The following is a 12,395-nucleotide window of genomic DNA, read 5'->3' as shown; positions in this document are numbered from 1 at the left end:
TCCCTACCCTCCCCGCGCCTCCTCCCCCCACCCCAGTCTGTGGGGTTGGGAAGGGGAAGGTGGAAGCAGCACAGCCTTAGCTGGGGGTGGGGTGGGGGCTCTTACAAAGGCCTGATCGAAGTGGGGGCGGGAGCTCTTACAAGTAACAGTGAAAGGATGGTGAGTAGGCTGGGGGTGGACTGAAGAGGGGAAGAAAGAACAGAGTATTTTTGCATTTTGACATTATAAAAAATTCAGATTAAAGTCCTAGCGACCATCCAACGGCAGCTGTTTTGGTTCGGAATTGGCAGCGTCAGGCACTGACTGAGCTTCTCCAAGGAGGGAAGGGAAGGGAGGCGGTGCTCGGGTCCCAGGCAGGCGGGCGGGCCCCTCCGGAGGAGGGAAGGGCTATTCCCTTTAAGAGCTCCGCCCCAAAGGGGCACTGCCACCCCTAAGGAGGCGGGCGGTCGGCGGTTCTCATTCATTGTCTTGACAAGAGCATCCTCAGCGAGCCTCGAGCTCCTCCAGCTCCTTCCTCCTCCTCCTCTTCTTCCTCCTCCATCTGGGGGGTCACTCTCATCTCTTCGCAGCAGGTAAGGCTGGGACCTCTGGGGAGGAGGGAATGGGCTGGCTGGAGGGCTGGGCATTGCTGCCCTGGGCCACCTGTGGGGCAGGCGTAAGCGTGGGAGCCGTGGCTGTGGGGGTGGACAGACTGTCAGGGAGAGCTGGCTCTAACCGTCCCCACATGGAGGGCACTGGCCCTGAGTGTGGGCTGCGAGTGTGTGCATATCCATCTGTGTGTCTGGGGAGCTTTGAAGAGGTGAGGGTGTGGGACCACCACAGACAAGATGGAGGTGGGAGAACCCAGAGGGTCTGCAGCTCGAGCAGAGGAGTTCAGGACACATGTTGGCCTTGAGTCTTCCCAAAATGGGAGTCTGGGGGTGGGCAGAGGGTGAGGGGCAGGGTAGGGTGAGGAGAGCTGCTGTCCTGAGCTTAGAGACAGGAAGGGGTTGAGAGCAAAACAAGAAAAGACCAAGTTCCCCTTTTCATGGTTTCCGGGCCTGGTACCTGTGGTGAGGGAGGAGGCAGGATGGGGCCCTGGCTTCCTGCCCCCCAGCCTCTGATTTGGGGCTCCCCTCTCCCTAGGCCCAGGCCTGTCACCTGCGACTGACCCCGCCCCAGGCTGCTTCTCACACATGCTCCTCACCCCCACCCCCATGGGCAGCAGACCTAGCAGCCTCCTGAGGGTGTCACAGGGTGGGCAAGGAGGGCTGGAGCCCCATTGAGAAGGGCACAGGCCTGAGGGCAGAGAAAATGGGTGCAGCCAGCCGGGGGGGGGGGTGGTGCAGAGGTGTTGGGGGTCCCTCGGAGGAGGCAACACAGGCCCTACACTGGGGAGGAAGGAGACGAGGTGGCGCCAGGACCAGCGCTGGAGCCTGGGGAATCCGGAGGCAATCCCCTCGGCTTCATGCTCTCTGCCTGGCCCCAGTTGGACGGCAGAGAAGCCAGCGCCAGCCTCTCCCTTCCTGCAGGGAGTTGCAGTGAGGGTGGAGATGGCCCTTCAAGGCACCTGCATTTTCTGAGTAAAGGCGGGAGGCAGAGGTGTGGGGGAGGAGGCCATACCGGGACTGGAGCCATCTGTCTGTGTTTGGTGCCCAGAGACCTCCTGGGGAAGCTGTCCTGCCACCTCATGCCCCTGGGCAAACCTTCACGCCACTGCCTCCTGTGTGTTCAGCCGTGTGCCAGGGGAGGGTGGGCCAGCCCCTGCCCCTGCCTTCTGGAAGCTCCCCATGTGGGTGCGAGGGATGTGAGGTCTAAGCATCGTGACCGTGACCGAGAAAGAACCATCCTCAAAACCGCCAGGGCTGAGGCCCCCAACACTGAACCATTAGAAAGAAAAGGCTGTCATCCACCAACAAATACGCACTAGGTTGCCTGCACCACACCATGCTCTGTGGACACAGAATTGAGGGGTGGCTTAGAGTGACCTGGCTGGGTGAAGGCAGGCCTTGCAGGTTAAACAGGAGTGAGGAGGGGGTGGGGAAGGCTAACAGTGGGGGTAGCGGGGTGCCCAAGAGGAGAGTAAGGGGCAGGAGCCCCAGGAGATGATGGTGGGGAAATGAGCTCATGGCTCCATGCTAGACTGAGGGGTGTCTTGGGAAAGGTAGGGGGCCAGGTAAGGTCAGAGTTGGCCTGAAGGGAGAAAAAGCCCCGACCTGTGTGTCCCTAGGATGAGCCGGCAGGTGGTCCGCTCCAGCAAGTTCCGCCATGTGTTCGGACAGCCAGCCAAGGCCGACCAGTGCTATGAGGATGTGCGGGTCTCACAGACCACCTGGGACAGTGGCTTCTGCGCCGTCAACCCCAAGTTTGTGGCCTTGATCTGTGAAGCCAGTGGGGGAGGGGCCTTCCTGGTGCTGCCCCTGGGCAAGGTGAGCCCCTGGCACCCTGGAGTAGCAGCTCCTCCAGCAAAGGGTACCTCTAGCCATCCAATGGTCCCTGGGGTTCCTGATTGTCACCAAGCCTCTCTGGGCCTCAGTATTGTCATCTGTAAAATGGGGCTGGGCCAGATGAGCCTTAAGGTTCCTCTAGCTCGTACATGCGGTGGATATATGGAAATTGAGACTCAGAGGCAGGAGATGACATGGGAAGGGTCACACAGTGAGTCCATGCAGTTCCAGGGCCTGGTCTCCCAAGTCTCAGCCCAGGGCTTCCTCCGGTCAGGAGCACACAGTGGGCTGGGATGAGGGCTGGGCAGGCCCAGCAGTGCTCTCAGGGGCTGGGAGTACCCTGAGTCTGGTCCTGCCTGAGTAACCAGGCTGAAGCCCCAGCCCCCAGCTCACAGGCATGGATGATGCAAGAGGCTTTCTCCCTTCCCCCAACCCTGCCCCCTCTGATCCTGCTCCCCCTTCCCCTGCTGTCCGCTGACCTCTGCTATCAGCACACTCCTATGCTCTTTGGAGGGTGAGACAGGAAGGGGAGATGGGCCCTAGGTTGTTACCTTAAAAGGGCCGATGGAGGCAAAGAGAAGAGGAAGTGGTTGTTGGGGTGAGAGCTGGGCCCGCACCCTGGGCGGCTCTGCACACAGGAAGCGCTGCTGCACGAGCTGTCCCCGGAAGTGGCCATTTCTAAACCTCTGCTCTTTCCTAGGGGCCAGTTATGACAGATCTCCCCAGCCCCTCTCCATCCCTGTAGCCCTACCATTCACACACACTTCTCTGCAGAACCTTAGCCCAACTCGACCTATCCTTCACACTGTACGCACACACACCTATACCAGGGGCAGGGCCTTGGCCTGTCTTACCCATGGAAGCCTCACCCCGACAGGAAAAGCTGGGGGCAGCCTGGAGACCAGAGAGTCCACTTGGTGCTGACTCTCAGGGCACAGATAAGAAACTGAGATAGAGATAAGAAACTTGACCAAGGTCACACAGCAAGCAGGAAAAGGACCCAGTGCCACCTGGTGCCAAGCCCACACCTCCATCCTGCGCTACCTGTGGCCAGCCTTCCCGGGGTCTGCCCAGATAGCTCTGGGACTGGGGCAAAGAGAGGAATCATCCCTTCCCACCCCAGGCCCTGGTCTGCCTCCCAGGGACCCCATGGCCTTCCTCTCTGTGTCTTTCTGAAGGGGGCATGGGGAGGTTTGGAAGGCAAAAGTGCCTCCCTCAAGGCCCTGCTGTGCCCTCTAGACTGGACGTGTGGACAAGAATGTGCCCTTGGTCTGTGGCCACACAGCCCCTGTGCTGGACATTGCCTGGTGCCCACACAACGACAATGTCATTGCCAGTGGCTCCGAGGACTGCACGGTCATGGTGAGTGGTGGTGGGGATCCAGAGGCTGGGCTCCATGCAGGGATCTGACATTTGGGGCCAAGGCCTCCAGTTCTGAGGAAAGCTGAACCCCAAAGACTCACGAGTTCCTTCCCTACAGGTGTGGGAGATCCCTGATGGGGGCCTGATGCTGCCCCTACGGGAGCCCGTTGTTACCCTGGAGGGCCACACCAAGCGTGTGGGCATCGTGACCTGGCACCCCACAGCCCAGAATGTGCTGCTCAGTGCAGGTGCCATGGGGGGCTGGTGGGGTGGGGCTGGTGGCCTGCTCAGGGGAGGGTGGTAGGCTCGTGGGCTCTGACACTGGGGGGGGATTGCCCAGGCTGTGACAACGTGATTCTGGTGTGGGACGTGGGCACTGGGGCGGCTGTGCTGACACTGGGCCCGGACGTGCACCCGGACACAATCTACAGCGTGGACTGGAGCCGTGATGGTGCCCTCATCTGCACCTCCTGCCGCGACAAGCATGTGCGCATCATTGAGCCTCGCAAAGGCACCGTGATAGCTGTGAGTGGCTTTGAACCCCGACTCTTCACTCTGGGACCTTTACCTTCCAACCACCACCAACCAAGCCCCTGGGCGCTGCTCTCCCTTGCTTCTACCTGGGGTCTGGCCCCTTTGGGTGTGGGTGATGGTTCCTGACCTAGCACCTCCCTTTTCCTGCCAGGAGAAGGATCGTCCCCATGAGGGAACCCGGCCGGTGAGGGCTGTGTTTGTATCAGATGGAAAGATCCTGACCACAGGCTTCAGCCGCATGAGTGAGCGGCAGGTGGCGCTGTGGGACACAGTGAGTGCCCAGACGGGAAGCAGAGGGCTGTGGGAGGGTGAGCCCAGGGCTGGGGATCAAGACTCTTAGTCCCTACCCTGCCACCTGCCTGGCCTCAGTTTAGCTACCATGGGATGTGGGTTTCCCCTGGCTGGTCTCCAAAGGCCCTCCCCTGGTTGGTGGTGGTGAGGGCCACTGCCCAGTACAGATCACCACTCCAGCGCCTGACGTGGCCCAGCTCATTGTTACCTTCTCCCTGTGTCTACAGAAGCACCTGGAGGAGCCGCTGTCCCTCCAGGAGCTGGACACGAGCAGTGGCGTCCTGCTGCCCTTCTTCGACCCTGACACCAACATTGTCTACCTCTGTGGCAAGGTGACCCTGTCAGGCAGGGGATGCGGCAAGGGTGGGCAGTAGGGGCTTGGAAAGGACCATGGTTGGAGGTAAACTTTGGGGCTGATCCTCCCTTTACACCTCCTACCTGCAGGGCGACAGCTCTATCCGGTACTTCGAGATCACTTCTGAGGCCCCATTCTTGCACTATCTCTCCATGTTCAGCTCCAAAGAGTCCCAGCGTGGCATGGGCTACATGCCCAAACGTGGCCTGGAAGTGAACAAGTGTGAGATTGCCAGGTGACTGATCCCTGACACTGACCTGAGCGTGCTCCAAGGGCAGTGTTGACCCCGTGCTTTCAGTCCAGCCCAAGCATGAGGTAGGCTCTGCTCACTTTCCCGTTTCCACAGATTCTATAAGCTGCACGAGCGGAGATGTGAGCCCATTGCCATGACTGTGCCTAGAAAGGTGATGCTCCCTTGTCCCTCCCCGGGCACTGGCCTCATGAAGAGTGGTGTTGGGGCCTAAGCACTGTCTTAACCAGCCTTGCCCTTGCCTACAGTCGGACCTGTTCCAGGAGGATCTGTACCCGCCCACTGCAGGGCCTGACCCCGCACTCACGGCTGAGGAGTGGCTCGGGGGTCGGGATGCTGGGCCCCTCCTCATTTCCCTCAAGGATGGCTACGTACCCCCAAAGAGTCGGGAGCTGAGGGTCAACCGGGGCCTGGACACTGGGCGCAGGAAGGCAACGCCAGAGGCCAGTGGCACTCCTAGTTCGGTGAGAGGCAAATGCGGAAATGGGGGGCCAGGCTGGCTAAATGGTGTAGGGCGGGAGCTGCTATTGATCTGGTCAGTGCCCCAGGGGAAAGAGGTTGGTGTTTGGGGCGGCCCAAACTTACAATTTTGGGGATCATTTTGGGGCTAAGGATGGATAATCCTGAGGCCTCGGAAAACAAGTTTCAGGCTGACAGGCCTGCAGCTGCCTTGCAGCAAATGGCTGAGACACAAGAGTATAAGCCCAGGCCTCTTGGGAGCAACTCAGCAGATGCCAGGATAAGCTGAGCCAGCAAGGAGCTGGGCCTAATGCAGTACCGGGTTCCCCCAGGATGCAGTGTCCCGGCTGGAGGAGGAGATAAGGAAGCTCCAGGCCACAGTGCAAGAGCTACAGAAACGCTTGGACAGACTGGAGGAAACAGTCCAGGCCAAGTAGAAGACCCAAGGCCTTCAGTGGGCCTTCCTTCCATTCACAAACCCATTCTTCAGGCCACAACAGCAGATAAGAAAAAAAAATAATAATAAAATGGCTTTATTTTCTGGTATCTCCGACTCTGATGACTGTTTACCTGGGTGCTGTGGCTGCTGCCCTGCCCTGCCCTTGAGCTTCCCCCTCATTAGTCCTCATTGGACTGTGCCCACTCATAAGAATGGGCCCTTGATAAGTGAGACCCACTCATGCTGATGTGGGTCTGGAGCCTGTTCTGTCTCCTAACTCCCTCTCAGAGCTGAGAGGTCTGAGCTATTCACGGCCCTAGTACGGAGCCTCAATAATTCCCATATTTATCCAAAATTTGCCTCTTCTAGTCAACAAAAACATCAGGTTGTATACAACTGTACTGACGCTGGTGCTAATGAGGAAATGAACCAAGCAGCACTTATTTGGTAGACATCTTTCAAACCACATGTCCAAAGGATAAAAATAATAAGGGAATCTTCTGTAAAGAAGCAGCTTAGAACCAAAGCAAATCTTAGCCTTATTTATAGGTGAGAAAACTGAGGCACAGAGCAGGACACGAACTTGCTGAAGGGCATATCTGTAGTCACGATCAACATCTCATGACCTTGGAGTTCAGAGCCCTCCCAACTAATTGCACAGTGCTGCTGCCTTGCGGGCCCTCACTATGGGTTCTGCTGGGGCTTGGCCCCTTTGGGAGGACTAGGGGAAATGGACACACCAACCCTATCAAGAGGGTGCTAGAGGGTAGGTTTCTGATGTCCAAGTCTTAGTGGGTGACCCCCCATCTGGGAGAGCAAAGGGTTGTTAGGAATGGGTGTCCTGGTCATAGCAGGGCTTGTTTAGAACACGTAGGGACCATAGGAACCAAGGGCCCTGTTCCCAGTACCCTTCTCTTCAGCATGTCACAGAAAACTAACCGGGCAGCGGGTGGAGAACTGAATGAAGCAGACACACAAACATTTCTGTCTGCCTGTTTGGGTCTCACCCTTTATGTAAACTATGGGACCTTGGGCAAGTCGCTTCTCTCCAGGCCTCAGCTGCCCACCTATAAAATGGGAAGCGATACCATTGCAGCACTGTGAGTGCAGTTGGGTGGATGCAAATGACCCCAAGCAGGGGTGTGGTAAAGAAAGGAGTCAGAAAAGCTGGGATCTGGGCCTCTTGAAAAGGTGATGTCCCTTCTTTCTTACCAATGGTGACGATGGGCCTTTCTGGGGTCCTTGTGAGACACCAGTTAACTAAGTCTTCTCTTGGCCCAGGGGAACTAAACAAAGTTCAGGAAATGATTCCTGGAACCCAGAAGAGACAACTTGTAATCACCATGGCCCCCGGCTTTATCTGACTATTCTCCCTCTGACAGGAATGAGAGCGAGAGGTGGAGCTAAATTAGGAGCTGAGAAACTGGCCTTGAGAATAAAGAAACAGAGTGGTTGAAACCCGCAATTTCACATTCTCAGAGTTTTGGTCCCAACTGAGTCACCTGCTGTTCCTGCTTGGTCTCAGGAACCTCATTTGTGCAATGCCTCACCAACCTTGGTATCTATGGTTAAGACATACCAGGGACTTAACCTGCCCCAATAACTCTCTTTTTAGCCCTATCCCCACCCTCTACCCACATCCCTGGGGGCAGCTGTGGCCATATCAGGGTTATAGGATCAGCAGATCTCTTCCAGTGGGCCAGAAAACATCAGCATTCCAGGTGCTGGGAAGCCCCTGGTGGTGTACCATATCCCCTGAGGCCTGTTAAGGGCTAGGGAAACCTGCAGGGGCCATGGAATTCTCTATCACACCTTTGATATTAGGGTGGGAAAAGATAGGAGTCTTTATTAAATGGGTCAAGGCCCTGAAACCCTGAGCACTTTCTCATCTATGAGGGTTGTCAGAGAACAGAAACTCCCAACTAAGGTCAATAACTGGGTGGGTGATGGCAGCACTGACCCCTGAAGATACACTGGGAATTATAGAAAGCAGACTTGCAAGACCAATCCTGGAAAATAAAACCCTCATTTTATAATGGGGGACACAGAGACCAACACGGGGAGAAAGACTTGCCCAAAGTAAAACAAAAGTGACAGTAGCAGAGCAGCGAGAAGCCAGGCCTCAGACTGCCAGGTTCATCGCCCGCCTACCCACACCAACACACACACACCACTGACACATTAGCTGGTCCTGAATGACAGTTTAATGGCTGTGCAAGTCCCAGGCCCTCATTTCTGCCGTTCACGGGTCCACTGCTCCGGGGTCAGGGTCTTCTGCTCAAAGGCATGGATGTGCGGGAGCTCCTCTGCTAGGCACGCGTTCACCAGCCTGGGGCGAGAGATGAGGTTAGCTCACAGCCGGCCTGAGCCTGAGTCTCAGTACACAGCTAGGGTCACCCGGGAGACTGAAGGGCTGAAGGTATCCCCGAGGTCGTAGTCCCTGAAACCTGGGAACACGCGGGGTGAGGGCCGAAGTCGCAATCCTCGAAGCAGAGGCCACAAAGGCGAGACCCTCGTAGTCGTGGTTCCCGGTGGTGGGGCTGCGTCGGCGGGGGTGGGGGAGTAGGGTGGAGGAAGAGACCGGGGGTTATGATCCCGGAGCCGGGGCCGCGCTGGGCGAGGTGTTCCCTAGGCCTCACCGGTGTCTCTGTAGCAGCGGCTTCCCCTCGAACTTCGAGGACACCACCAGGACTCGGAAGCTGCACGCGCAACGGTTGAGAGTGGTATCCTCTACCTCCTGCGGGGCAGAACAGTGTGGACGGTGCTGAATCCGCCCACCAGGAGCTCTTTTCCCTTCATCGGGCGGGCCCGGGCAGCTCAACTCACCACATGCTCAGCTTCCAGCTCTCGCTGCAGTTTCTCCCGGAGGTTCTCGGCGCTGAGTTCCATCGCAGCAGCCCACACTGGGCTGCAGCCCGGCGGGGACCGCACCCCAGGCCGGACCCCAGATACTGCTTCCGCCCTTACTGGCGCCACCTCCGCTGAAGCACCTTCTTCCGCCCTTACTGGCGCCACTTCCGCTGAAGCACCTTCTTCCGCCCTTACTGGCGCCACTTCCGCTGAAGCACCTTCTTCCGCCCTTAACTAGGGCGCCTGTAACCCAAGCACTTCCGCCCTCACGCAAGCCCAGCTTTCCAACAGTTATGGATTTCCGCGCGTACCATCAACTAGCCAATCAGAGCCTGCATGAGGCTGGACTCGGCCGAAGCGAACGCTAATTGGAGCTCTCTACCTCATGGCTGCTTGGGTTTGGACATCCCAGCTCCGGCCAGGAGACGGTGCATGAACATGAATTGCTGTGGCCTCTTGGGTGCCTCAGGATCGTCCCAAAGCACGTTTTCCGAGACAAGCATCTTGCAGCCTTAGCAATCCGGGCCTCCCCAGGGTCAAAGGCCACAGCAGTCAACCTGCAGCGGCGGCCGCTGACCCACCAGTCCCGATGGGCCCCACGGAAGGCACGGCGAGGCCAGGGCGCTTCTTCGGTGTCTACCTGCTCTACTGTCTGAACCCTCGGCATCGGGGCCGCGTCTACGTAGGGTTCACCGTTAACCCTGCTCGCCGAGTTCAACAGCACAATGGGGGCCGCAGAAAAGGCGGGGCCTGGCGGACGAGTGGTAGAGGGCCCTGGTAAGACGGGGCGGCCCCTAGGCCAAGGGGAGGGCTTGGTGGGAGGCGGGGCCTGGGGCAGTAGGCGGGGCCAGTGTGGGGTCTGACAAATTGGCTACGCCTTTTTTTTTTTTAGTGATGTGGGCGGGGACTCCGGCAGGGGAGGAGCCTTTCGTGGGGAGGTGGAGCTCTGTGAAACTCGGTGTTCAGCGCGGAGGGGGTTAGGTAGCGAGGGGTCTGAGGATCAAGGCTGGGGTGACGCGATGGGGTGCGTGGTGAACAAGGCTGGGGTGGGAATTACGCCTGGAAGGGCAAGAACTGAGTAGGGCAGGTAGGTAGCGGTGGCTGGAGGCGGGGCCTAGGGTGGCGGGTGCGAAGGGACGGCCCTCCACGAAGGGGACGGGACCTCGTGGGCTGGGTCTGAAGCCCCCCCTGAGGCCTCCCCTGGGGTAGGACGCTCCATGGCCAGGGAGTCGCCTTGACACGGGTGGCAGGACTCATAAGCCGCACCCGCGTTCTCCTCCGCAGGGAGATGGTGCTCGTCGTGCACGGCTTCCCGTCCGCCGTGGCCTCTCTTCGGGTAAGAAAGGAGGCAGGGGCGGCGGGCGGATGGGGTGGTCGGCGCCTGACCCTAACGCGTTGGTGCTCTCGCGCTGCAGTTCGAATGGGCCTGGCAGCACCCGCACGCCTCGCGCCGCCTGGCGCACGTGGGACAGCGCGCGCGCGGCGAGGCGTCCTTTGCGTTCCACCTGCGCGTGCTGGCGCACATGCTACAGGTGCCGCCCTGGGCGCGCCTCCCGCTCACCGTGCGCTGGCTGCGCGCCGACTTCCGCCAGGACCTCTGCCCACCGCCGCCGCCCCACATGCCGCTGGCCTTTGGGCCGCCTCCGCCGCGAGGCCCGAGGCGTGGAGATGTTCCCAGTGTCGACCGAGAGTCGGAGCTGGGCGCCGAGGCCCACTGCGCTGTGTGCGCCCGCACCCTCCAGGTGAGAGCCGCCTCAGGTCCGGGGGTCTAGGGTTCAGACGACGTAGGATCAGGCTGTTCACTGAGGGACAGGGCCACTCACTGACACCGCTGGCCGTAGTGCCCCCGTCTCTAAAATGGAGATGGTGGTACTTGCAGTCATTCCTCGACACAACAGAACTCTCTGGCTCAGAACCTGCCCTTTCCTTTATCTGGAAGTATCTTCCCTCGGCCTTTGGTTTGATAAAGTGCCACCTTCTCAGTGAAGTGTTCTCAAGCTCTCCGTCTAAAATTGCAGCTTTCTTACGCACTTCTCTGACGCATGTGTCAGCGCATCACTCCTTTTTATGGCCGAAAAACATTCTGATGTATGGGTATATCACGTTTTGCTTATCCATTCATCAGTTGATAGAGTCTCTGCCTTTTTTATCGTAATACTTGTCATCTGGCATACTATGTTTTACTTATTTTTCTGATTAACCGTCTGTCCCACTCCTCATACTGAACTCCATGAGGGCAGATCTTGTTCATTGCTAGGACAGTGTCAGTGCGCAGAACAGGTAGGTGATAAACGTTTATTAAATACATGAACCGAAAGGTAGGGTCTGGTTTAAGAAAGCAGTAAAGGAAATAAACTGTACTTGTTATTCAGTCATGTGACCTACCTGAGATCATTTAGCCTGTAAGGAGCTGCAATAGACTCTTAACAAAGTCCCTGCTAACTTTCAGAAGTTGGCTAGTTTAGTCACTGTGGTCACGTGTTGTAACCTCTGTGCCTCAGTTTCCTCATCTGTAAGATGCAGATGATAGTAGTACCTGTGTCATAGAGTGGTTTTATGTCAAGCCCTCGGTACAGTGTCCAGTCCCTAGAAATGCTTAATGAATATGAGCCACATCGTTACTGCCTTCTTTCTCACCTGCCTGTCATCTCTGACAGGATGAAGAAAGCCCTCTGTGTTGCCCGCATCCTGGCTGCCCTCTAAGGGCCCACGTGATCTGCCTCGCAGAGGAATTCCTTCAAGAGGAGCCAGGGCAACTTTTGCCCCTAGAGGGCCAATGCCCTGGGTGAGTCCAACACCCCTGCCCCAACCCAGTCTAGCTCTGGCAAAAGGGTGCCCAGCTCCCCAAGACCAGGCCCAGGCCAGGTGAGTCCTTACCTTGGCACCTAGAGCCTGGCCTGGAGGAGGCTTGTGATGCCCAACTCTGCATTTCCTTGGTAGCTGTAAGAACTCATTGCTGTGGGGAGACCTGATAAGGCTGTCCCAGACAGGAACCAAGGAGAATGAGGAAGACTCAGAATTAGAAGAGGTGAGACGTGGCACTGGTCCCAGCCTCCATCTCCCTCCCCATCCTCTAGGCTGCCTCTGACCAGCTCTCTTGTTTCCACAGGAACACTGGACAGACTTGCTGGAGAACTGACCCCAGTGTCCCCAAACCCCCACTGCTTTTCTCTGCCACTGTTTTTCACTTGTGTAAAATAAAGAGCCTAAGTTAAGGGTACCTTCTGGTTTTTGCAGGGGGGTGGAGAGAGGAGGCAGAGGCTTTGCCACCCAAGCGGCACTGAGGCTGGGTGGGGAGTGAGAGGAGGGGGAGGGGTTACGGGCCCACATGTCCCCAGCCTCTCCTTTGCTCTAGGCTCCTCTGCCTCAGCTTTCCCCAGTGTGACTCTGAGGTTACCTCATTCTTAGAGGGCTTGGGAGACTCATCCT

The 12,395-nt window shown here is 57.9% G+C and overlaps 3 protein-coding genes across 3 annotated transcripts; 2 read left to right on the top strand and 1 right to left on the bottom strand.

The window, feature by feature from the left end:
* The first annotated feature begins 437 nt into the window (after window positions 1-437).
* Window positions 438-6,223, top strand: CORO1A (coronin 1A). The gene is made up of 11 exons (XM_064295793.1): window positions 438-572; window positions 2,210-2,408; window positions 3,666-3,788; window positions 3,907-4,036; window positions 4,129-4,313; window positions 4,474-4,593; window positions 4,841-4,945; window positions 5,058-5,203; window positions 5,315-5,372; window positions 5,467-5,682; window positions 6,010-6,223. The coding sequence occupies exons 2-11, from the start codon at window positions 2,211-2,213 to the stop codon at window positions 6,112-6,114; spliced, it is 1,386 nt and encodes a 461-aa protein (XP_064151863.1). The 5' UTR covers window positions 438-572; window position 2,210; the 3' UTR covers window positions 6,115-6,223.
* Window positions 6,224-8,302: 2,079 nt separating this feature from the next.
* BOLA2B (bolA family member 2B) lies at window positions 8,303-9,103 on the bottom strand. The gene is made up of 3 exons (XM_010598567.2): window positions 8,943-9,103; window positions 8,756-8,853; window positions 8,303-8,445 (listed from the first exon to the last, which is right to left on the bottom strand). Exons 1-3 carry the CDS (start codon window positions 9,003-9,005, stop codon window positions 8,346-8,348), a joined length of 261 nt encoding a protein of 86 aa, XP_010596869.2. The 5' UTR covers window positions 9,006-9,103; the 3' UTR covers window positions 8,303-8,345.
* Window positions 9,092-12,228, top strand: SLX1A (SLX1 homolog A, structure-specific endonuclease subunit). Its single transcript, XM_003418922.4, has 6 exons — window positions 9,092-9,743; window positions 10,251-10,302; window positions 10,382-10,708; window positions 11,624-11,751; window positions 11,907-11,994; window positions 12,076-12,228. The coding sequence occupies exons 1-6, from the start codon at window positions 9,556-9,558 to the stop codon at window positions 12,103-12,105; spliced, it is 813 nt and encodes a 270-aa protein (XP_003418970.1). The 5' UTR covers window positions 9,092-9,555; the 3' UTR covers window positions 12,106-12,228.
* Window positions 12,229-12,395: the final 167 nt, after the last annotated feature.

The sequence above is a fragment of the Loxodonta africana genome, chromosome 12, assembly GCF_030014295.1.
Source record: "Loxodonta africana isolate mLoxAfr1 chromosome 12, mLoxAfr1.hap2, whole genome shotgun sequence".
Lineage (NCBI taxonomy): Eukaryota > Metazoa > Chordata > Mammalia > Proboscidea > Elephantidae > Loxodonta > Loxodonta africana.
The sequence above is the reverse complement of the archived record's forward strand: the minus strand, read 5'-3'. Positions and strand labels throughout refer to the sequence as shown.